This window comes from Desmodus rotundus, chromosome 11 (assembly GCF_022682495.2).
Source record: "Desmodus rotundus isolate HL8 chromosome 11, HLdesRot8A.1, whole genome shotgun sequence".
NCBI lineage: Eukaryota > Metazoa > Chordata > Mammalia > Chiroptera > Phyllostomidae > Desmodus > Desmodus rotundus.
This window is the reverse complement of record NC_071397.1, coordinates 87,378,524-87,405,123: the sequence shown is the minus strand read 5'-3', so window position 1 is coordinate 87,405,123 and position 26,600 is coordinate 87,378,524. Positions and strand designations below refer to the sequence as shown.

The 26,600-nt window shown below is 41.7% G+C and overlaps 1 protein-coding gene across 4 annotated transcripts in view; it reads right to left on the bottom strand.

The window, feature by feature from the left end:
* The window catches only part of STX11 (syntaxin 11), a 51,517-nt gene extending 25,450 nt beyond the window's left edge, over nt 1–26,067 (bottom strand). Inside the window, exons 1-2 of one of the 4 annotated variants that reach the window (XM_071219652.1) lie at nt 25,959–26,067; nt 7,409–7,598 (exon numbers count right to left, since the gene is read on the bottom strand). In XM_071219652.1, the coding sequence (XP_071075753.1) occupies nt 7,409–7,457 (49 nt within the window). In that variant the 5' untranslated portion in view covers nt 7,458–7,598; nt 25,959–26,067. Of the gene's footprint in view, nt 1–1,986; nt 2,103–3,586; nt 3,841–7,408; nt 7,599–7,718; nt 7,875–25,958 lie in introns of those variants that run through there. The other 3 variants (XM_024552207.3, XM_045188869.2, XM_045188871.2) reach the window with 3 other exon arrangements.
* Nucleotides 26,068–26,600: the final 533 nt, after the last annotated feature.

The window sequence follows — 26,600 nt, the reverse complement described above, 5'->3', positions numbered from 1 at the left end:
ACTTAATAGGATTCTGGAAGTTAAAGGCAGGAATGGGCAGGTAAGCACCCGCTTTAGGGTAAAATCAGAACAAAATAGGCCCTAGAAGGCAGATCACAAACCCGGAGGGGAAGGGAGTTGTTGTGAACCTGCCTGCATTTGTTAGCGAGTCTTCCACCACTGGACCACACACGGGAGATGAATGCCCCCAGGCCAGCCTTTCTGCTTCCCCTCAGGAGGGATATTACAGGTCTTAGCAACCAAACTTTGCCTGCATCTGAGAAACCCCAATCATTCAACTTCAATGTTTGGGAAGTGAGGTAACCAAGGCAGGTCTAGGGACACAATTGTTGAAGCTCTGGGAACCTTCAGTCACTGTCAGTCTCCATTACAATGCTGAAAATTCCCAATTATTCTAGTCTCTATCTAGATCAACCAGGTATATTTTGAGGTGTAGGTTTGGACAGGGTGACTCTGCAGCACAACACAGCCATGGTGGGTGGGGGGGGGGGGGCATCTAATAGTGTTTTGGGCTTTTCCTGCATGAAGGAGAACTGCTGGGATCAGAGCAATGGCTCCAGTTTGCATTTGCCACAGTGCCCAAGACTTCATCCATTCACTCACCGATTCATGGAGACGGCATATCACAGCAGAATGGTTCTGAATGCAAGTTCTGGAGCAAAATGCTTGGGATCGATTTCTGGCTTTATTTACTACCAACATTGCACTTTCTACACCTGTCAAAAGCAGTCAGTTATAATATCTACTTCACAAGGTTGCAGTGAGTAGTAAAAGACCGAATTCACATAAAGAACCTAGAATAGTGCCTGGCACTAATAAGCACTCGCTAAATTTCAGCTATTATTATTCATTCATTCAAAAGTTTTTAATGAATGCTGATAATGTGTCAAGCACTGTATGAGGTCTTCATTATCTTTCTGTTCATCTTCCTATTCTTCAACTTATGTCCCTATCTTAGTCATCAGCTAGGAATGTGGGAGTCATCTTAAACTCCTCCCTCTCCCTCACCACTGCCACCCACTTCTAAAGAGGGCCAGGTTTCACCTATTAAACATCTGCCAGCTCCTTCCCTCTTTTCTATTCTTCGCTATCACTGCCTGACTCAAACCTTCATTTCTCTTCTCAGACATTACAGTCATCTCCTCTGTGTCTCCCTAATATCATTCACTTGCTTAAAGTCCTTTATAAGATAAACTCACAGTTCCTACCCAGTGCACAGGCCTTTGTGATATGGCCCAGCCTCTCTCTCCAGCCCTTTCCCCAGCCTTCACCCTGTACCCACATTAAACAGGCTGGAGTTCCCTGACTGTCCAACCCTGATCCTACTGCTGAGTCACCCATCCTTCCATCTTCCTGACAGCATCCCTTCCTCTTACATTAAGGTTCACTATTTAATCAAGAAATACTTCCTAACACCAGGAGTAAAGTTCACAGTTCCACGTTCACTGTGCCAAGTTCACAGAGTGTGATGATGATCACACTCAATCCTTTCTTTCTCAAGGAAAAAGTGCCTTTGAGTATCTTGATGGAGAAATGAACTATGGAAATTCAGGCAAAATTGTCTCAAATTTAGCACTGTTATCCTTACTGGTTGGCTACTTTACAGAATTAGAGAAATTGAATATATTTTGGCATCAAATCCAAAAGTACTTCAGCTGATTTCAATCTCAATAGTAAGCTATGACACAGTGGATTTACTAATTTTGACTCATACAGCTATAATGTGTTGGAAAAGATTGATGTGAACTATAAAAACAATGATCAGAAAGTTGCTTCAATATGGTGTTATAAAGTTACAAGCCATTAATTCGTCATTATTTTGTAGAAGGAGGGTAACCAAGAGTTTCTGTGATTGTCTAGGGGTCATAACAGGCTGGGCTTATTTTATATGGTTATGAAATAATACAAAATATAGTTAATTCAAACTTTAAACATCATGCCCTTCTAATTAATATATTTTACATCATTTACTGAATAAACACTTACCAGTCAGCACAGCAGGCTGCTTACAAAGACAGGTAGATGATTCAGCTCAAAGCTTTCTTTATTTTCCCAGCAATGGCAATGCAGTTCATTCAAAGTCCCAGACTTGCAAAACCATCAGTCACATGGGAACAGAGGCCCTGCTCTGGTGCTGACTTGTCATAGCGCTCACCTCCTTCTGTGGGACTTCCCAGTGGATTTCCGACCTTCCACACTGGCCTTTAGGGCCCTTGTGGGCAGGACCCTGTCTTATTCATGACCGAGCAGAGCTCAGTGAAGACAGGGTGACCGATAACTCTGTGCTGGGCTGCCTGGGCTCAGCTCAGCTCCAGCAGAGATGCTGTTCTCTCCTGTCTTCTCTCCTGTCTTCTGAGATAACATAAGTTCCTTCCTAAGAGCTACTACCCAGCTGCAACAAGGCCTATCAGTTTAAACACTTCAATTTCTCAGTTCCAACTGGTATCCATCTTCTTCAAAAATTTTCGTGTGGTTTTAGCATTAATTTACTAACCACAAACGACCCGAAATATTTTGATTCAGAGAGTGGTACACAATCACTATGTAAAATGACGTTTCTACCATACCATGCCAGTGAAAGTAATAACAAATCAGTTACTGGATTAAGAAATTAATTTTCTCTTGGGCCTCTGTGGCAAAGCATGTGATTTAAATGGTTATCTAACATCAGCCTAGTGACCCTAGCTGGTATGCTGTACCAACTGGCAGGCGCTTTAGGAAACTGAAAACTTGAACTGTTACTTCCTACACCACCGCCCCAGTGCAGGAGTGTACCCATTTCACAGCTAAGTCTTATTTTAAATACAGCGAGGGCAAACCCCACTTTTCAAAAGTTCATTAACAAAGTCTCGCAATTAAAAGAGCAGCCTGTGACTCATTTTTGGATACCCATGTGGAAATAACAACTCCTCCCTTTGCTGAGAAACGGCTTAAACAAGTGCATGAGAACCACAGGAAGTAGTACTGATCTCAGCTGGTGACAGTGGGCTTACAATTCCCCCTCGGACTGTGGGGATCACAGAGGTGCTGCCACTACTTCTTGTTTTCAGGCTTCTAAAAAAAGTCTCATGTGGACTTACAAGGGGCTGTTTCCAAGCTGTAGCAATTTCTCCGTATTTCCTGGCTCCTTGCTCATACTGGGAAGTCAAGAAGTAACCATTCTGGTGGTATTTTTGAGAAAATGTGACCTAATAGGAAGTGAAGAGGTGATTCAAACGAAGTAAAGCCCCCCACTAATTCCAAAAACGAAAAACAAAACTCTAACCTTTTGACTTAAAGTAGAATTAGTCTTAAGCGAATACTCAAGGGAAGCCTATCAACAGGTATCTGAAATAATTTCTGGAAGCCCTAAAAGCGCAGTCCCTTGCCCAATGGGAGAGACAATCCCTCCGTTCTGTATAAGAAACCCAATGTACCCAGAGGTGAAGAGTCGGCGTGAGCTCGGGGGCCACGCCCGAAATCCCCCTCCCCGGGGCATCCCTCGAGTCCCTGAACCAGCCAGTCCCGCATCCCCCGGGGAGCCCCCATCCCGAAGCGCACATCCTTGCTTTTTGAGCAGTTAAGGAGAGAAAAAGAGAAAACGAACCGGGAAGGGCGGAGCCTGAGAACCCAGATGCCCCGCTGTGCGCGGGCGCCTGTCCCTCGCCGGGCGCAGTCAGAGTCCAGGAACCTGTGGCGAGGCTCCGCACGCCTCTGGCGGCTCCTCCCGCACTGCCTTCGTCCAGGCATCTGGGCGCTGCGCTGCGGGCCAGCCCAGCGGCATCGGAAGCGCCCACGGCTGGGGACCAGGCCCCGCCCAGGGACGACAGCGCTGGGTCCCGGTGCGTGTCCCCGCCCCGCCTGGAGTAGGTGCGCTCCCGACAGCGGGGGAGTGGGGCGGACCCACTCCTGCCCAGTCCCCTCCCCTGCCCGCCCCGTCGCTCCAGGTGCTGCCCCCAGTCACGTGGCCCACCTCCCCAGCCCCCTTTTTCTTTCCCCCCAATGAGGACAGGACTTTCCCTGGGAATCCCCGCGGCAACGTGGGCCCAGTCGGTGGATTTCCCGCAGCACGGACACTTGCTGCAGGGTCGCAGCGTGGGTGTGGCCGCGTGAGGTAGCTGCCGCCCTGCACCTGCCGCGACTTCTGAGCTGGCCGGAAACCTGCGCACTGCGGCGAGGCTGAGCTCCATCTGGGTCTTCCCAGAACCCAACTGAGCTCCGTCTGGGTCTTCCCAGAATCCACCCGACCGCACCTCTCCGCAGCGGGCCTGACACCAGCCGGGTTCATTCATTCGTCTGCTACCCATTGAGCGTCCACTCCAGCACTGAGGCTACAACTGTAGTCCAAAATACCGCGAGACAGGCCCTCAAGGACCTGGCATTCCAATGGGCAAGGATCAACAGATAGGTGTATATTACGTGAGGCATTCTATGTGGGGTACATTATGTGGTGAGAACCTTGAAAAAGAAGGTTGAAAAGTTGTAAGAAGTGCTCAAAGAAGAAACAAGCCTGCACTGATGTCAAGGAAATGCAGGAGCTCCCAGTGGCCACAAGCTGAAACAGTTTGAGCTACAAAATAAAGTAGTGCGGGATTACAACCCAAAGTAAACAAAGACATCCAGGAGTCCACAGTGATATAAATAAAGAAATGGTGGAGAAGGGATAAATCACCCCTGCAGAAGAATTCCTATATGGTTTGCTCACTGTGACTTTTCCCCCAAAAGCATGGAATGGAGAAAAGGAGTAACTCTACACTGGAGGTACCTGAAAACCACTACCTCAAGCCAGGTGATCAAAGTCAACATTAACAGTCACGTTCATATTAATAGCTGTACTTTTGATATGTCGTGATGAAAATGTCACTTTTCCTCTGTGGTCTTCCTCCCCAAAACCCACAACCCTAGTCTTACCACTAGAGAAACAGCAGACAAATTCCAGTGATGGGACATTCTACAAAACACCAAAACTTCCTCAAAGCTGTCAACATCATCCAAAACAAGGCAAATCTGAAAAGTCACCATAGCCTAGAGGAGCCAAGGAGACGCAATTACACGTTATGTGGTTATCTAGGGTGGGGTCCTGGAACAGAAGGACATTAGGTAAAAACTAAGGAAAGCGGAATAAAGTGTGGACTTCTGTTAATACTAAAGTATCAGGATTGGTTGCTTAGTTGTGATGATGTACCACACTAATGTAAGATGGTAATAATAGGGGAAAATGGGAATGAGGTTTGTGGAAGCAGAGGTGTCCAACCTTTGGGCATCTCTGGGCCACACTGGAAGAAGAAGAGTTGTCTTAGGTCACACACTCAATACATTGTGACACGTAATCACAAAAAACTTCTCAATGTTTTAAGTAAATTTGTGATTTTGTGCTGGGCCCCCTTCACAGCCATCCAGTGCAACATGCAGCCCGCGGGCCTCGGGTTGGGCACCGTGCTTCACAATTTTTATGTAAATCTAAAACTATTCCCCCCCAAATTAAGTTTATTTAAAACTAAAGCAAAATAGAAAGGATGAGGGGTTAGAATATATACCAAGTCTCCCAAGATGAGAAAACACTTGAGGGGAGAAACGACATTTGGGTTAAGACCATTTCGAGCTGGAGGGATCTGAAAAGGTAAAGGCCCTGAGGCAGGCGCAAGCTCCGTGTCTTGGGATAGTATCAGTGTGCGTGGAACAGAATGAGAAGGGACAGAGTGACAGGTGGTGAGGTGAGGAGTAGGGGGTGAAACATGTAGGGTCTTGATGGTCATATGGTTTTTAAATCTTACTTTGCTTGAGAAGGGAAGCTACTAAGGAATTTTTAGCAGAGGAGACCTGTGATGTGCTTTTTATTTTCCCTACTGTTGTGTTAAGTATAGATTAGGGGATAAGGATGTGAGCAGGCCAATCAGTTAGGAAGCTGTGATAGTTAATTGTATGTGTCAACGTGACTGAGCCACAGGACTCCCGGGTGGTTTGTTAAACGTGATTCTCGGCGTGTCTGTAAAGGTGTTTCTGGATGAGAATGGTTTGAATTGGTAGACTAAGTAAATCAGATTGCCCTTCCCAGTGTGGGAGGGACTCATCTATCTATTGAAAGCCTAAATAGAACAAAGAGCAAGATAGGGGAGAATCTTTTCTCTCTTGGCTTGACTGTCTTTAACCAGGGACATCAACTCCTGCCTTCAACTTGCCTTCAGACTGGAACTTACACCATTTGCTTCTCAGGCCTTCAAACTCAGATTGGAATTAGGTCACCAGCTTTCCTGGGGCCTCAGCTTGCAACTGCAGATCATGGGACTTCTCAGCCCCCACGACTGAGTGAGCCAATCAATTCCTTATTCACTCATTCTCTCTCTCTCTCTCTCTCCAGTTTCTCCCTCCCTCCCTCCACAGATGGCTAAGACTGCCATAGAAGAAAAGGAGGGCACCTGACCTCGAGGTGCAGAGGTTCTTAAACTGATGAAAGAACAGAAAATAATCCTGAGGGATAAAGTGAGTCACCAGGTCACCACTAGCTCCTACTCATGATCCCTCTACTGTCCTCAAGTCCAGATCCAAGTTACAGGCTATGCAAGAACCACTTCTGAGTGTGGGAGGCTTCCAGAGCAAGCCAATCTAAACACTGGTGTTCTTCCTCTAGCATTTCATTTTCATTCTGATTTCCATGAAAATTCAATAAATCCATTAACCCATGAAAAATTCTAAGTAAGCTTAGAAAAATTACTTTAAAAAGAATCTAACAAGTAATTCATAGAAAAGCAAACTTTTTGTTGTTCTGTAAGCTTATTTTGCTGTTCCTGGTACACAAGGAGGTAGAAATCAAGTGGTGGAAGTTGTACTATTTTGATTTAATTAAATGTTTTCCCTGCCTGGAATTCCTTAAATGACACTGTTGTATTCTTATATTAACCCAAATTGCAATTAAGGGAAAACTTTCCTCTTAGATATTGGCGTACTCGTAAGAGTCCTGAAGTTTAGCATGTACTGCCCGTTGTATGCATACAAATAGAATGAGAAAGAGCATGGGCTTTAAAAATCTGGTCTAGAGGCAGAACTGATCTGCTTAATAGCGCTTAAGGGAAACCAATTTTTCTGCAACTGCTATTATGCATGACAAGTTGCAAAAGTATTTTAAGATGAGACCGTTACTCAATAGTCATTTCTGGTAAAACCCTTTTGCACCATGGCCCTATCCTGCGGAACTGATAAAAGTGAAAGAAAAGTATAAGCAGAACATGACAAATAAGCCATGCCTTTTACAGATGATAGTTTAGTCATAAACCTTTAAATACTGGTTTTGAATTTGAATAATTCACTAAGTTCTCAACAGGTGTAATTTTCACAAACAGGCTAAACAATCTTTACATCTACATCTTTTTCATTGACATGAATTTGTGCAATCTGTTTAGAAACTATATATTCATACATCAAAAAGCCTTACTTTGGGGCTGAGATGTGGTATTCTTCTCTTTTTCCTCCTCTTCATCCATTTCATCCCCTTGCTGCAGCTCCGTATCTTTATCCGTCTTCTGTTTCCTTTAACTCACTCTTCAGACGGGCTGACTCCTTCCTTCAGTATGGTTTTGAACTTCTCTGAGTTCAGGGACCATAGCCAGCATCCCTTTGTGACCCTTAAGAAAATGTAGAAGTATAATATTGGCACCACAAAAATCAAACATCTTTCAAAATGTTTTTAAGATAAACTTACTAAAATAATAATGAAAACATTGAAATCCGAACAGTGAACTCACAAATTCAGTGGGCAAAATCTTTCCTTGAGAATATCTGCCTTTGGGGTGATGATCTTGGGGAAACCTTGGAGAAGCTGGCAGATGTTCCTCAGGCCACAGCTCCTTACCTTGCTGTGTACCCCGAGGGTGAGGAGGAATCTCTAGTATGACCTTGCATAACCAGCTCTGGGTGTTGAAAGCAAGCCGCTCCAGCTGATTTCTTTAAGCCCTATTTTCTGCAGGTTGGCGATGAACAAAGGTAATTTATGAAACAGGAACTTTTGCCACAACTCTACATCCCTAGCCACCAAAGACACATTTACAAAACAAATGCCCCCATGCAAATCAGAGTTGATTACTAGCAAATGTAAGTGGGGGACATGACCTATTCAAACCCATGTCTTTCACGGTCCTGGTCTGTCATCTTGCCAACTTCAGTAATGAGCAGACCCCTCCTCAAGGAGAAGAAATGTATGGCACCCGGTGCTGACAAATTATTTCACTCTAATGTTACCCAAATATTAACCATATAAATACAGTGTTACTTACTTACAGATAGTATAAATTCCTATGGCTACAAAATATAAAATCCAAACCAACCTACATATTAACAGTACAAAATTAATAATATTAAAATAAGCATTGATTTAATGTTTCATTGAAGTGAAATCAAAATTGTTTGTTCTAAAACTAGAAAAATGCACTGGGGCATTTTGTGCTTCACTTGTTACCTGTAAGATTCTCTCTATTTTTAAGGCAATAAGATCACTCATTTGAATGATCCTCATTATCATTGCTATGATTTTTTCCTTCAGAATTCTACATGCATCTTGAATCATCAATTCATAAATTTTCCAACTTTATTGAGGTATAATTGACAAATAAAATCGTAAGATATTTAGAGTGTTCAAAGTGTGCAAGCGATATACGTATACATTGCGAAGGGTCCCTCCATCTGGTTAATTACCACACCCATCACCTCCTATATTTATCTTTTTTCATGTGAGAACATTTAAGTTTTGCTCTCTTAGCAAATTTCATTGTATTATACAGTGTTAGTTACAGTCGCTGTGTTTATATTAGATCCTCAGACTTTATTTATATTATAGCTGAGCATTTGTACTCTTTCACCTACCTCTTCCTATTTCCACCACCCCAGTCCCTGGCAGTTTTCAACTCTGTTTCTATGGGTTTGACTTTTTTGGGGGGGTGGTGGGGGGGGTGTCCTCATATAAATGATACCAGGAAGCATTTGTCTTTGTCTGGCTTATTCCCCTTAGCATAATGTCTTCAGGTTTCATCTATGTTGTTGCAAGTGGCAGAATTTCCTGCTTTCTAATGGCTGATCACTATTTATATATATATATATATACACACATATACACACTACATGTTCTTTATTCATTCATTTGTTGACATTTAGGTTGTTTCCACATCTCAGCTATTGTGGATAATGCTGCAATGTATGTGTGACAGTATATATATTTTTTTAGTTAGTTTTTTTGTTTTTTTTCTTCAGATAAATATCCAGAAGTGGAATTGCTAGATCATGTGGTAATTCTTGTTTTAATTTTTTGGGAAACTTCTACACTATTTTCCACAGTGGCTCCAACCATTTACATTTCCACCAACAGTGCACAAAAGTTCCCTTTCTCCACATTCACAGCCAACACTTGTTGTCTCTTGTCTTTTTTTTTCCTTTTTTAAAAAAAATATATTTATTTATTATGCTATTACAGTTGTCCCATTCCTCCCCTTCACTCCACTCCATCCTGCCCACCCCCTCCCTCCCACATCCCCCCCCCCCATAGCTCATGTCTGTGGGTCGTACTTATAAGTTCTTTGGCTTCTACATTTCCTATACTATTCTTACCCTCCCCCTGTCTATTTTCTGCCTATCATTTATGCTACTTATTCTCTGTATCTTTCCCCCCTCTTCCCCTCCCACTCCCCTATCTCTTGTCTTTTTGATTATAGCCATTCTAACAGATGTGAAGTGATATCTCATTGTTTGTTTACATTTCTTTTTGATTTGTGATTTGAGCACCTTTCATGTATCTGTTAGCCATTTGTATGTCTTCTTTAGGAAATGATTATTCAGGTCCTCTGCCCATTTTTAATCAGATTGGTTGTTGGTTTGTTTTTGCTATTGAGTTGCGTGAATTCTTTATATGTTTTGGATATTAACCCCTTATCAGACACATGATTTGCAAATATTTTCTGCCATTCCGTAGGTTTTCTTGTCACTTTGTTGATAGTTTTCCTTTGAGGTGCAAAAACTTTTTAAATTTATGTAGTCCCACCTCTTTATTTTTGTTTTTGGGTTGTTTGGGGGGTTTTTTCGCCTCTGCTTTTGGTGTCAAATGCCCAAAAAGTATTGCAAAGAAATATTGAGGAACCTAACTTCTATATTTTCTTCTAGAAGTTTCATGGTTTCAGGTCTTATGTTTAAGTCTTTAATCTATTTAGAGTTGATTTGGGGGCATGGTATGATATAGGGGTTCAGTCTCATTATTTTGCATGTGGCGGTCCATTTCTCCCCATACCACATATTGAAGAGACTCTCCTTATTGAATATTCTTGACTGCTTTGTCCTAAATTAGTTGACCATAGATGTGTGTGCATGTTTCTCTGCTCTCTATTCTTTGCCATTAATGTATGTGTCTGTTTTTATGTCAATACCATGTTTTGATTGCTATAGCTTTGTAAAGTAGCTTGAAATCAGAAAGTGTGATGTCTCTAGCTTTGTTCTATGTCAAGATTTCTTTTGACAATTGGCCACAGCTTCCATCATTCCCGTATTTTTCCAGCTTTACTGGGCTGCCATAGTAAGTCTGGGCAGGTATGGCCCTGTGGTATGGAGTCAATCATCTCCAAGCTATTATGCAGGCTCTGTAACCAGGGGGAGTTGCCTCCCAGTTACATCATGGGTTGAAGTCACTCCCATCCCCCTGGCTCAAAGCATGGCCACAGCTGTTTAACATCTATGAAACCAGTTAAAGGTTATAGATGTGTTAAACGACCATTCTAGAGGTTATCTGCAAAACTGTTGCTATTCAAAACAACTCTCAATGGCCCTGCTCCATGCATCCCATCCCCCAGCTCAGACTTGTGGGGGTGAGGACATCCTATATATATATACTTTTTCTAATATTTCTGGATACCTTGAGCTCTGAACCCCATTACAAATCCCTATTTGGGCACCGCCCCCCTTGGCTGCACCCTGTTATAGAACCAGCAATCTTCCGGTTCATAGGCCAGCACTCAATCCACTGAGCCACAACAACCAGGGTGGCCTTCTTTTTTTTCATGTAGCTGCTTATTGCATGCTACATTAAGAAAAAAAACTGGTTTTGCTACATCTCATAGATTTTTGGTATGTTGTTTTTTATTTTTATTTAAGACATTTTTTAGTTCTCTTTGATTGATTTTTGACCCAATAGTAGCTCAGTATTGTGTTGTTTGATTTGCACATATTTGTGAATTTTTCAGTTTTTTCTTCAAATTAATTTCTAGCATCATACCATCATAATTAGAGAAGACATGATATGATTTCAATCTTCTTAAATTTATTAAGATTTCTTTTGTGGCATAATATATGATTTATCCTGGAGAATATTCCATGTGTGCTTGAGAAGAATGTGTATCCTTTTGTTACTGGATGAAATGTTCTATAAATGTCTGTTAAATCCATCTGCTCTAACGGGTAACCTATATCCAATGTTTCTTTGTTGGTGTTCTGTCTGGATGATATGTCCATTGTTAAAAGTGGGGGTATTGAATTCACCCACTCTCATTATATCGCTCTCTACTTCTTCAGGTTTGTTCTTGGTTGCCTTATATATTTAGTTACTCCTATGTTTGGTGCATAAGTACATACAAATGTAATATCCTCTTGTTGGATTGACCCCTTTATTATTATCAAGTGACCTTCTTTGTCTCTTATTACAGTTTTTTATTTAAAGTCTAATTTGTCTGACATAAGTATAAGCTACCCTGCTTTCTTTTTATTTTCATTTACATGGGATATCTTTTTCCATCTTTTGACTTTCTGTGTGTGTATGTGTGTGTGTGTGTGTGTGTATAGCATAAGTACCTGATAATTAGCTTTGGTTGTAATGTAATTGTTTGGCATTAAGCTTATGATTGCCGAGTCATTCATTTCAAAGACATTCATCTCAACTAAACACAAATAAGGAGCCAGGCCACTTAACCCAGTAAGTTCCCCTTTTAGAAAGCCCTGGGTGACCAAGATAACTGAACTTTGAGTGATCCTGCTTTTCCACTTCATGCTTTAACTCCCACTCTTATATTTCAGATTCACCAATAAAGTGGCAAACCTGTAAAACCCCAGGCACCCATCCTCAAACCCAATCAAGGCAGAATCCCAGTGCACGCTTGCTCACTCTCCCGTGTGCTCACTCTCGCTCTCTCTCTCTCTCTCCCCAGCCCCCACACCCCTTTGTCTCTCCCTCTTCCTCTATCTCTCTTTTCAACTTGTGACCTTGCTGCTGTATGGCCCCAATTGTAGCATGTACTGCATAGGACTTAAGAGTAATAAAACTTGATTCGTAAAGCTCCCAGATGATTACTGCTGAGGTGTAATTTTTATATTTACCTTTACAGAGAGATTTATACTTTTATTTGTTTTTCTGTTACTAATTAGCATTTCAGCTTGAGGGAGTTCCTTTAACATTTTTTTTATAAGGATAATTTCATGGTGACCAAGTCCTTTAGCTTTTGCTTGTCTGGAAAACTGATTCTGAAGAAAAACTGCTGGGGAGAGTATTCTTGGTTGATAAGTTTTTTCATTCAGTACTTTAAATATATGATGCCATTCCCTCTGGCCTTCAAAGTTCCTGCTGAAATAATAAAATACTTATCATCTTATGGGGTTTCCCTTGTATATAGTATGTTGTTTTTCTCTTGTTGCTTTTAAGATTCTCTCTCTGTCTTTAACTTTTGACAGGTTAATTATAACATGTCTCAGTATGGCTCTCTTTGGACTCAGTGCAGTCCCAGTTCTGGGTTGTCTCTCAGACCTTTGTGATTGTTTAAGCTTTCTTGTTCTTAGTGGCTTCCAGTAGTTGAGGATGTACCAAGACCTGTCAGTGTCCCAAAGGAGAGGGTCTCAGTTAACTCCTCAATGCAGGCTGATTGAAAGCCTGATGCTTAGGTGCAACTTTTATAATAGTCCTGGGAAAGATGAAGATGGGCATCTCTGCGTGCTCCATCTGTGCTGTGCCCTGAGGGGTATAACTGTATAGCTGGTTAAGAAGTGTTTCTTCGTTTGTTACAATCTTGTGGGACCTGGAACTGATGTCCCCCTGGCCATCAGAGCCAGGTGATTGAGGGGTGCATCCCCTGGGCAGCATTTAGAAAAGTCAGAGCATCAGACATTTGCACAAGCTCTTTCCACGGGGATACCAGCAATGTGGAGCTGGCCGGAGGGAGAATGTAGAGACAGCCTCTATAGGCTGTCCTGGCCTCTGAGGAGGACCGCAGTCAGCCACTTGCTATATTTTAAATTAGGAGCCTGAACCTCAGACTGCAGCATTTAAGATATGCAAATAGGCCTCTTTCAGGGAAACCTGGAAGATGGGTGTTTCTGACTGTCACCTCTGTGCTGAGTCCTGGGGGGATAGTCCCAAGATGAGTCATTGCTAGCCTGCTAAGAATTCTTTCCTTGTTTTCTAAGCCTGGTGGTTCCATGGACAAAAGCCCCATTGAGTGTCAGAGGTAGGCATTTGGGAGGCCCATCTCTCTGGTGGAAGTCTTAATAATTGGGGCACTAGGTGGGGCACAAACCTATGGCTCCTCAGGAAGAAGCTGGGAACTGAGTTTTCTCCCAATTGTATATCACTGTGCTGTGTGTGCAGTTTATAGTGACAGTGTGTTTCAGCTTTCCCCACCCTTTGGGCTTGGGTTTTTTTTCTTGGTCATCTAATGTGTAGGAGTCTCAGCTATTTTTTAAATTTTTTTCAGAGTGAATTTTCCATGTGTAGCTGTAGAATTGTTACTGGTTGACAGTATGGCCAAGGAGGGTCCAGCTTGGAACAACACTGGGAGCGGGCTGAGGGTGGGAATGGAGGGGCTGACAGGGCTATAGAGCTAGGCCATGAAAGTGGGACCTGGGAGCTGCTTGTGCACCGAACCATGCTCTTCAGGGTTCGAGTACTGAGGTCATGCAACCAGTCAAAGAATGCCTTGGCCAACCACCTGGGGTCATGGCAAGGACATTGACTTTCACAGCTGCAGCACCAGGCTGCACTTCCACAAGGCGTGAGGCCGTGCTGCCTGGGTAATGGAGCATGTGCCTTGTAGATGCTCTGCCCCAGCATGGATGCCCCACACTCCATGCAAACGCCTTGCCTCTGGCTATAGATGCCCGCCCCTACCACTGAGGCCACTCTCAACACTGCCTGAGAGGCCTTGAGGAGTTTTAAGAGTTCCTTCTCTTAGGCCTTTGGTTCAGATACTCTGTCAGTAGCGGACTAGCACATGAGGGGCATGGAGATGGTGGAGCACCAGGGGAGTCTCCCCCATTGGCCAAGATGATGGCAAGGGAGTTTCTTATACTGAGTTCCCAGAAAGCTAGCAAGATAATTAGATAGAGGAAAAATCTCTCCACCTTCTTCCAGTACCAGATTGGGGGTGGGGGGCGGTGCGTGGGACCAGAGGAAGGTAGTCACATGTGCCATAGAAGTCAAAATGGCAGCAGGGGAGGTTCTGGGAAAAAGAGGCCTGTGAGTCTAGCCAGGGGAAAGAAGGGACTGCCTGCAAAACCTGAGAATGCACCTGGTCCATCCCACAACCAAGTTAATATAATCCCAAGGTAACAAAGAAAGGCTCTCTCACCCACTGGTGATGCACTCTTTGTGCGTTCATGTGACCTTGTGGCCCTAGCAGCCGCTAGGCCCATAGCCCATGGCCCATGGCCATGTGGGCTCCACATGCAGGCTCCAGAAGGGAACCCAAAATGAATAGCAGCTGAGAACAAACTAAACTATAGGGATGACCATTTGGCAGCCTCCTGTAGCCTTCAAAGGGCTGTATTTTAAATTGGAGCAGGAACTCTGGACACTGCCTCTTCTCTTGGTCTTGCTGAGGAGATGGGCTTTGTGACAAGACTCTGCCATTCTCCCAGATCATGCAGCACCTGAATAAAACCTCTTTCCTTTCTACACCAGCATCTGCCTCATGAGTTTGGCTTTTATGATAACAGGCAGCCGAACTCCAATTTTTGTTTAGTAACAGATTCAGTATGTCCATGACAGGAAGTTCAGGAGCCATCTTGGACTGGAAAGCTCATCAATCTTTGCTTTTTTAAAAAATTTATTTATTTATTTATTTTTAGAGAAGGGGGAGGGAGGGAGAAAGAGAGGGAGAGAAATAACCATGTGTGAAGCCCTGCCTGGTGTAGCTCAGTGGGTTGAGTGCTGGCCTGTGAGCCAAAGGGTCACTGGTTGGATTCCCAGTCAGGGCACGTGCCTGGGTTGTGGGCCAGGTCCCCAGTAGGGGGCACGCGAGAGACAACCACACATTGATGTTTCTATGTCTCTCTTTCTCCCTCTCTTCCCCACTCTCTAAAAATAAATAATCTTTTTTTAAAAAAAGAAATATCCATGTGTGAGAGAAACATCAAGCAGTTGCCTCCCACACACCCCCAACTGGGAACCTGGCCCACATCCCAGGCATTTTCCCTGTCTGGAAATCAAACCAGTGAACTTTTGGTTTGTAGGATGACACCCAACCCACTGAGCCACACCACTCAGGGAATCAATCTACGCTTTTAATTGGTCAATAATTTTAAAACTCTCCCTAAAATAAAATGCCAAAATATAAGTTTACTTTGATGAAAATGCCTTCATTGAATACTTGTGATCATATTTAGTGCTAATGAATTGAAATGTTATGATACATCTCTCAAATGTGAATGTAGTAGTAACTATGGAGGCACAAATGGAAAATATACACAGTGAGCACTGCCTGCCCCAGATTACTGCTTTGAGGGCCTTCCCAGCACATGGCACAAAGAAGGAGAAACCGGACAGATTCCTTGAGTTGAGGACATAAAGCTAAAGTCCAGGGAGACCAAGGTGACTAAAATTCATAGTACTGGAGAGTACTGGAGAGAGAGAGGGATGACTAGAGATCAGTATAGGGTCCCCTTGAGTATTTAACAGGAAGTTTATCAGTGCGTGTGCATGAGAAGACTAGCTGGGGCTGTGGGAAAAACCACTTAAAATGAACGGAAGTAACAGTTCCTCACAAAGGACCATAAATTGTGTTTATTCCCACTAGCCAGGCTGGAACATTTCTTATCACAGAATAATGAGGTCAGAAGAATTTTGCCTCAGTAAGATAAAAGTTGTTTCCAAGTAATATAGCAGAACAAAGTTCAAGAATGTTTATGAGAAATCAAAATTATCCAGCACCCAACAAAGTTGGGTATAATACATAAGGTATAATACATAATCTGTGACATCCATTCAAGAACTACCAGGCATGTTAAAGAGCAGGAAAATTCAATTTATAATGTGGAGAAAATCAACCAATCAGAATGCATAAAAAAATGTTAGGACCAGCAGGCAAGGATATTAAAACAGTTATTATAACTATATTATGTATGTTCAAGAAGTTGAGACAAAAATATTTAAAAGATCCAAACTTCTGTAGATAAAAGATACAATGTCTGGGGTTAAAAGTAAACAAACTAGTGGAATTAATGGCAAATTGCAGATTGCAGAAGGAAAGATTAGTGAGGTTGGAGACAGAGCAATAAAACTACCCAGAATAAAGCACAGAAAGAAAATTTAAAATTAATTACAAGTATATCAGTGATTTTTGGTAAAAGTTCAAATGACTATATTTTCTGTTGTTTAATATATAAACCCCCTAGATCCAAGAAGCTTAAGGAACCCAATCATGAGAAACAGGAAGTACACCAACCACATCATAAGCAATTACTCAACACCACTGATAAAGAGAACATCTTAAAAGAAGCCAGAGGGGAAAAGATACATTATTTGGACAGGAAAAATGATGTTAAAAGAGAGCGATGGCAGCAAATCTCACATCAGAAATAATGTACCAGAGAAACAGTGGAGGACTAAAGTAAAAAGTATTAAGGAAAAACCCTGTCAGCTATCAACCATACTTTCTCAGACATACAGAAACTGAAAGAATTCCTTGCCAACAGACTCACACTGTCAGTCATGGAAAAGGAGGTCCGCAGGAAAAAGGAAAATGACACTAGAAAGAAATATGGAAGTCCATACGAAAAAAATTAAGAATGGAAATGGTAACTCCATGAATATACACAAGATTTTTAAATTAAATGTCTTTAAGTGATAATTATCTGTTTAAACCAAAATAACAATATAGTGTGGGGTTTATAAAATATGTTAATGTGAATCATATGACAATAGCAGCACAATGTCTGGGAGGCAGAAATGGAAGTACCTCATTATAAGTTTCTTGGACTATATGTGAAGTGATACAATGTCCCTGGAAAGTAAGCTGTGGTAAGTTAATGAGGTGTACTATAAACATAAAAGCAAATAACATGACACAGCAATGAATTATAACTAACGTGCCAGCAAGGAAGAAAACAGATGAATTAAAATACTCAACTGATCCAAAAGAAGGCAGAAAAAGAAAATGAAGAACAGATGAAACAAATAGCAAGATGTTAGATTTCTACCTAACACATAATCATATTAAATATAAGTGGTCTAATCACCCCCAATGAAAAACCAGAAATGGGATGATTGGATAAAAAAGCAAAGCACAGCTAAATGCTGCCTAAAAAAAAAAAAAAATCAATTGTTAAATATAAAGACACAAATAGGTAAAAACAAAAAGATGGAATGATACGCATGCTAACACAAATCAAAAGAAAACAGGACTAGCTCTGTTAATGTCAGACAAATACATTTCAGAGCAGAAATATTAGTAGGAATAAAGTCATTTCATGATGATAAAGAGATAGATTAGGCAGGGTGAGAAAACACTCCTGAAAGTTTATGCCCCTAATATATTTATATTAGGATTCGCTCTGTGCTGTACATTCTCCGGTGTGTTTTGACAAACGTATCCATATGTATCCACTAATACTGTATACTGAATAAGTTTCACTGCTTCAAAAAATTCATGTGCTCACCTATTTATCCCACTTTCTCCCCCAGAGCACTGGCAATCCCTGATCTTTTTATTGTCTCTCTAGTTGTGCTTTCTCCAAAATGTCATACAGTTAGAATTTTATATATGTAGACTTTTCAGATTGGCTTCTCTCACTTAGCAGTATGCATTTAAAGTTCCTGCACATCTTTTTATGGCTGGATAGCTCATCAGTTTGTTATTGCATAATATCCCATCGTATGAACATGCTCAGTTTGTTTATCTATTCACCTATTGAAAGGCATGATTGCCATAGCACGTGACAAGAATATGTTTAGTTTGGTAAGAAAATGCCAAACTGTTTTCCAAAGTGGCTTTACTAATTTGTATTCCCACCAGCAATGAATGAGAGCTTCTCGGCTCAGCATCTTCACCAGCGTCTGTGGTGGTGTTTCAGATTTTAGCCATTCTAATAGGTGTGTAGTGGCGTCTCATTGTTATTTTAATTACTTTTTAGTTTTAATAGATCATTTTGACATATTGTTTAAAATATTGTTTAAAATTTACATCAATTTACATTTTGATGAAAATAAACTTAAAGTTTGAAGATCATCACTATTCATTTTGTAAAATCATTTAGATATTACTGCCAATAGAACAAAATTATATGAAATCCTATAACAACATGATGTTTTGCTGAAATGAAGGCAAGAAAAACAAGTTACATGGAATAAATGTGCCATAATCTATGAATTATATTTTCTTATTCATCAAAACATTGATGATTCATCAATACTCAAAACATGCTCAATAAAGTTAAATTTAGTCATTTTTGATACTTTGCCAACTTTCAGTCACATATTTTTCAGTTTTCTTATTGTTAGGCTTTGTTTGCCAAGATAGGATGAAAGACATTTTATTTAACAGTTTAACTTCATTTATAATTTTAAAATATTTAGATATATGGAAGGTGACCTCTATTTGGACTCTTTCCTCGAAGTAGTCCTGTTTGGTGGGGGGAGGGGGGAGGGCGGTGCCACAATTTTTTTAAATCACTGAGTTATGGATAATCTCAACAGAAAAGTGCACAAATATAGAAAAAAAAATGTATTCATTTCAGGGATTTACAGTCTCCCTAAAACTCTTCCAGGGACTCCAGGCCAGCAGCCCCTGCTCTAAATTTCCTACGTTACTGCCATTCTAGTTTCCCTAAAGCGCAGTCCTGGCGGTGGTCACCCTCTCACCTCTTCTTTCAATCTCCTCCAGAGGCCTCTGGTTCTTTAAGCTGTCATTCACTCCTTCAGCCTGCCATTTAAAACAGTCAGCAAACGAGCCTCAACTTACCCAATCAGACTTCTCTCCCTGCGTTCCCTTCCTAGAGGCCACGACTAAGCCACTGCCAACTTGTGGAACTTGCTGTTCTCTGAAGGTATCTCCAGGCTTTCCTATTTCTGACTCTACTTCTGTAGTTTTTCCACCTGAACTTTCCTTTTCTTTATCTCTGCCTCCTGAAATTCTATCATTAGTCAAGTCTCCTCATTATAACCCTTTTTTCCTCCCCCAACACTCTAAAAGAATCGCTTCTTTTTCTGACCTCTCAAAACCACTGTTTGTGTATTCATTTTTTTACCCATCCTTCCTTCCTTCACCTGTTATACACTTGCTGAGTGTTTATAGTACTGGGCACTCTACTGGTACCCGGTTCCTGCTCTGGAGGAAGGTGACAGGGGAACGGGAGTACCTCTGATGGAAATTGATGAAGACCCTGGCCAAAGGGCAATGAGACGCACAGGTTAAGACTCAGACTGCTGGGCTTGGAGCCTGGCTCTGCCAATATTGGCTGGGTGAGTGGGCCAGTCACTTCACCTCCCTTTGCCTGCTTCATTATCTGTAATTTATGCCATCATCACCTGCACCTACCTCATAGGGTCCATATGAGGACTCGGTGCATTTAGTATATAAATATCTGAGGAGCGTTGCTTGGCAGGTAGTCAGAACTCAATAAATACCATTATCATTATCATTGGGAATGGAGGGGAAGTGTCAAGTGAGAGTAGACTTGCTTGAAAATATGTGTCTGAGAAAAACGTATGCTCTACCCTGCACTCCCCAAAGCTGGTCGAAGAAGATTAAATATGCAAGCACACTTTCAGCAGGGTTCCTCTTTCGAGCTCGTTCAGGAGCTGGTTATGTATGTTTCAGGTGCTTTTGGTGACTGCTGTCCCTGTAACCAATTTATTATCTCTCAGCTTAAAGAGTGGCTTTTAAAGGTCACTACTTCCATTTGCGTTTTTTAATCACAATGGAGCTTATAAGTTTGCAGAGATGTTTTAAAAATAAAAAAGGCTTTTCTATAAGGCCGTATGAACACGCCACATCCCTCTAGCAAGGCAGGGCATTCAGAGGCATGAAGTCAGAAGACTGGTTTTTAGGATGACGGGTCACAGAAAGTATAGGTTGTAGAGTCAGCAAGCAGGTAAGTGGTTTTTTTAAAACTATTATTTTAAGTGTTTTATTAAAGTTGGAAGTGTTTGGAAGTACGTTATCTGCTTTTAATTTGCAGATTGTAGCTTTTTCTAGCTGGAGAGAGTGGGCAAGTTATTTGAAATTCCTCATTTCATCCTCTGCATTAAAGGGCCCCAGTTTTATTCTCTGTGTTATGGGATAACACCTTTATTCCGAATTAAATAAGACATTGTACATGAAAGTGCTTGAAAATAGAAGGAAGAAAAGGAGGGAGTGAGGAAGGGTGACCCCCAAATACAGTCCACAGAAATAGCCAGACTTAATGCTTGACTTTTTAAACTCGCACTTAAGGTAAGACTGCACTTGAGAGGTACCGTATTTTGCCATATATAATGTGCAACCACATTTTTGGCCCATACTTTCAGGAAAAAAATCTGCTTTTTTATTTTTAAGATTTTATTTATTTTTAGAGAGACAGGAAAGGAAGGACAGAGGGAAAGAAACATCAATGCATGGTTGCCTCTTGTGCACCCTCTACTGGGGACCTAGCCCACAACCCAGGCCTGTGACCTGACTGGGAATCCAACCAGTGACCCTTTAGTTTTCAGGCCAGCACTCAATCCACTGAGCCACACCAGCCAGGGCCATTTTAATACTTTAATTCAATTTTTTAATTTATATTAAGAAATGAAATCAATTATATTCCAGGGGATTATTTTGCATACGAATTTCATTATTGCTCTCTAGAGTTATATTTTTAATGCATAAGTAAAAGAATTAAAAACATTTATATAGATATAGAATTAGTACTACCCATGAATATTGTGCATCCTTATTTTTCTCTCAAAAATTTGGGCAAAAAAGTGCACATTATACCAGCAAAATATGGGTATTTTGTTATGGCATTGACTTTATGAGTTTAAATCCACCAGCTTTTTAAAAAAAATAGTTTATTTATTTATTTTTAAACAGAGTGGAAAGGTGGGAGAAAGAGAGGAAGAGAAATATCAGTGTGTGGTTGCCTCTCACCCATCCCTACTGGGGACTTAGCCCACAACCCAGGCATGTGCCCTGACTGGGAATCCAACCAGTGACCCTTTGGTTCACAGGCCAGCACTCAATCCACTGACCCACACCAGCCAGGGGTAAATCCACCAGCTCTTTGAACTAAGTGTATTGTGTTTTGACTTTGCCAGGCGACTTGCTTTCTTGACTGGCATATTAACCCAGTATACACTTTCACCTTTGGAATAGTCAGGTTGCATTTCAATGCCTGACAATGAGTCAGTGTGGCCCAGAACCTTCCCAAACATTATGAGTATCAGAGTGAGAACATGGCAGATTTCCATAAATCACCTTTATTGAGAGATGAGTCACTTTTTTGTATGAAAGTAATTTGTAGGACAGTGTTCCATTCGAGGAAAAATGAAAATTAATGGCATTTGTCAAGACAGTGATAGGTTTCAAAACCAGTGGAAAAGAGCAAGTTTCACAAAAATGTGAACCCTATGCCAGATTATTTCTGGTCACAACTATTTCAGGCTCTTTGGTAAAGTGTTAGGAAGTATGGCTGAATGAGATATCATTAGGTATTCATTGTGCGCCCTCCCAGATCCATTTTCAGCCATACCATCTGCTGCTCTGAGCCCCAGGAGGCTTTGGCAGGATGGGACTGGGCCACGGTATTTCTTCTCGAGTCCTTGCAGGTGACACCGAGCTCCCAGCAGTAGACGCTCCCTCATCAGCACAGCTCCCTCAGGCATGGGAAGGAAAGGCTTCCTTCCACTCCTTGTTCTGGATGCCTCGGTTTTCCTCTTGGTGCTCTTCACCCTGCCTTCACCATGTTATTTCAATAGACCCTTGTCAAAATCCCAGCCAGAAGGGACTTGTTTTCTTCTGGGGCCCACTCGGATGTGTTCTCCCTCCGTAAAGCAGAGTTTATGAAACTCTTCTGGAGCATGGACCACACAACAAATTAGATCTCAACCTACCAATTACGCATGCTGCTTTTGCCAGGTGATTTTCAGATACCTTTATCACCATGTCCACTTTATTAAAATTTTGCTAAAATAAACTGAACTGTCGCGTGTGATGGCCAGGCTCAATTCTCTTTCCCAGAACTCCTCTAACTAGGGAGGTTCCACAGGAGATAGTCTTGAGTGGGGTTTGGGGAAAATCTCTGTAGCCCGCGCACATTGTTGCTGATCTGTGGGATGACCTCGCTGGTGGGAGGCACAGCCATACCTCCGAGTGCTCCATCTGCCCCAGGATCTCCCTTTTTCGGCTCTTGAGCCATCAGCTCCTTCAAGAGAGGCCTCAGATTCTGCAGGACCCTCACCCCTTCAATATCTGAGGTGGTGGAACAGACAGGGGTTCCAGGCTGTCCTGGGAAGCTCCAGCTTGTTCTCACTCTCCATCTTCCTCTCCTGCCTGCCCGCCCTCTGGCTTCAAGCTCCAGCATCCGCCCGACAGAGTTTCCTGAACCGGCAACCCAGCAGTGTGAGGTCAACTCCGTGTGTGTATGTGCACGCGTGTAGGTAGGTACACGAAAACTAACATATTAACCATTCCTTTTGTAACTCCCCTTTCAGTCCCTTGAATTCGTGTTTAGCATAGTTTTTTCTTAACTCCTTTTAAGATTTTTCTCCATATCACTAACTTTCAATAGATTGATTATGATGTGATGTGCCTTCTTCTTGTTAATCACTTCTATATTCTGTGGAACAAGCCTGGGCAAGAAGTTCTTAGACATGACACCAAAATCATGACTCATAAAAAGGAGAAATGAATAAACTACCAAAATTAAAAACTTTTCCTTGCAAAGAGAATGCAGGATTTGCAAGCCATGTGTCTGACAAAGGCCTTAAATCTCAAATATAAAAAGAACTCCCAAAGCTCAATTGTAAATAATCTAGTTATAAAACAAGAAAAAGGCATGAACAAACATTTCACCCAAAGGGAGAATTAGAATTTAATATGTGAATTGGGGGGCGGGGCAAACATTCAGTCTATAGCACCACATCCTAACCACAGACAGGAGAAACCTCTTCTTTCAATATCATTCACAGAATTTGCACAAGCTGTTCCCACTTACATCTGTTGGCCCATCCTTAAATACATGGCCCCATCCAGCTGCAAGAAGGTGGGGATTAGTCTTTGCTGAAAGGAAGAAGGGGGAAAAGGTACTGGAGGACAAGCTGTCCTCGTCCCGAGGGCCTAATATCTCAAGACTCTTCAACATTCGACCTCATCTTCCACCTACATTATCATCAGAGCCTGACTAGTCTGTCTCCACTTTCACATTCTCCTAGGCCACTGTCATTACTCATTGATTCAGAGCACAGGTTCAATTAAATTACTCCCTGGTCCCCTAATCATCAGTGAGTTCCTATTACGTACAGATTAAGTTCAAACCCTTTTATTTGCCATGATATGAATTTCCTCCATAATACCATTTCACTTTGGTCACTGTCTTCTTTCCTATTCTTCTTTATTCCTCTCAACTGGCCAGTCCCTGAACACACCACCTGCCTGCAGTTCTCCCTGACTTCTCCTTCCACCGGGAAGACCTTCCTAAAAGCCCATCGCCAACTTCCGAAACACAGCACGGCCTACCCGCAATGAAATTCCTTTTAGAAACGTCATCATTTCTCTTAAAAATAACCTGCCCATTCTTTGAATAGTCACTTTTTAATATTATCCTACATTATAATACATTGTAAATTTTCTTGTTTATGAGCATGATTACATTGCAAATTACATGGTATTCACTACATTATTCATCTTTATAGTCCTGGGAGCCCCTAGTCTCTGAATTTTTACCTAATACCTATGTAAGAGATATTTAAGAATGGAATTGGTATGTAAGCACTGAATTTATCGAAGGAAAGAGAAAAACCTCAAGTCAGCTCTCTTTTAAATTGGATTAAATGCTTTATCAATAATCTAGCATTATTCATTACTTAATACTTTCTAAGACTACACGTGCTCATTTGGAATTGTTCTTGAGTGTGCTGTGTTAATATCCAAAGCTTAATATGGATTTGCATCAGGAAGAACAACTTGTAAGCTAGTTTCAGTTCCAGCAAGGAAGTGACAGTTTTAAATTTTTTAGCAGAAGTATTATAACTTATCTCTGTCAAACACTTGCTAGGTCATTTTGTGTGTCACTTGTGTTACTTTCTTTTTTAACTCTCAGGCCTCAGAAATAACAAAAGAGGCCCTGGCAGGACAGCTCCGTGGGTTGGAGTGTGGTTCTGATCCCCCCGTGTTGCAGGCTAGAGCTCCAGTCAGGGCACGCACAGGAAGCTACCAAGGAATGAACAAATAAGCGGAACAGCAAATTGATATTTCTCTTTCCCTTCCTATTTCTCTTTTAAAAAAAATTAAAGGCATTTTAAAAAAGAAATAATAAAAGGAAATTTTAGTTCACTTGCTGCTAATTTTCTTGTGACTAAAGGTAGAGAGAGAAATAGTTTCAGATAGAATTATATGTTAAAATATGACAAGATCTATTTCATACTAATCTTTTGTGGCTGTTGGCCAACTTCATTAGCTCTTAATTAGGGTCAGACAGGAGAAATATGGCTACAGAGTTTGAAAGAAACAATACATTTTCAATTAAGATTAATAAATTGTTTAAAATCAATCCCACATTGGACTTAAAAGGACACCTGTTCCTATAAAATAGGCTTTCAGATTAACCTGTTTGTAATTTTATTTGTCCCTCTGTCTATCCCTCTTCTGTGCCCTCTCTGACCTCTTTTTGGGTCCATAGTTCTTGTTTCTGATCTGATTAAAACTATTTCATGCACTTTGAGTTAACCCTGGTTGTATGGGAAGAATTAGGACACCGATCAGAGCTCAGGATCACTCATTACTCCAGCTCAAAGAAGGCTTAGGGGAGTATATGGGTGGATTGAAAATACACTATGAGGCTATATTTTTAGTTCTAACTCTATATCCAATACTGAGTCATTTCTTAATACAAGGAACATCAGATAACTTTCTAGGGCAGGGGAAAACCAAAGAAAAGACAAATTATTCGGGCAGTGACTCATGGAACCATTCAGGTACAATTCGTGCTCCAGACCTCCCACAGAATCAGGCTGAAGTGCATCACCAGCTGACCCCATGACCTTGCTTAGTCCTTTCCCCTCCCCTATTTGTCTTTCCTCACTCCCCCTCTGAGAGCACTCTTTCAATAAATCATTTGCACAAGCGCCCTGGTCTCAAGCTCTGCTAGTAGAAATCTCAACCTGAGACAATTGGTACTGGAATTAATCCTAAGAAAATTCAAGAATGAGGTTCTGGAATTGATTCACTTGCTGGTTAGAGAGCAACAAGAACCCCATCACTAGTTGTAGGTGGAGTAATGGTGTTACAGAACAGACCCAGGGTGGGGGTGTGTGGCAAATGATATACTATTACGGAATGGACCCACCCTTGTGCTCCGGGAGTCCCCTACCCTGTACTAGGTTTGCCTTGCCCACCACCAGGGAAAGATGTCTCTCAATGCCAGAGATTGGTGAAAAGGAAAGGGATTATTTATTTAAAGAGTTATACAAACTTAAGAGTAATAACTTAATGTCTTCATTGAGATCCCAAAGTCCTTTAAAATACCCACAAATGCACAGTCCTTCCTCCTCCTCTGCCCAGTCCGGGGTACCGTACCTCAGAAAAAGAAATAGAAGTCCGTGGTTCTTCTCTGCCCAAGCTGCGGGGTCCCAAAAGACCCCAAATGGCTGCCACGCCTGGGTTTAAATCCCAGCGCCAATCTTCTGACTCCTCCCACAACTGGCCACAGCTGCCATCATTCCCATATTTTTCCAGCTTTACTGGGCTGCCATAGTAAGTCCAGGCAGGTGTGGCCCTGTGGTATGGAGCCAATCATCTCCAAGCTATTATTCAGGTTCTGTAACCAGGGGGAGTTGCCTCCCAGTTACATCATGCGTTGAAGTCAGTCCCACCCCCCTGGCTCAAAGCATGGCCACAGCTTTTTAACATATCTACGAAACCAGTTAAAGGTTATAGATATGTTAAACGACCATCCTAGAGGTTATCTACAAAACTGTTGCTATTCAAAACAAGTCTCAATGGTCCTGCTCCATGCGTCACATCCCCCAGCTCAGACTTGTGGGGGTGAGGACACCCTATATATATGTATATATATTTACATATATACATATATTTACATATGTATATATGTATATATATTTATACGTATATAAATATATATATTTAATATCTTCTGGACACCATTACAAATCCCTATTTGCCACCCCCCCTTGGCTGCACCCTGTTACAATGTCAGCT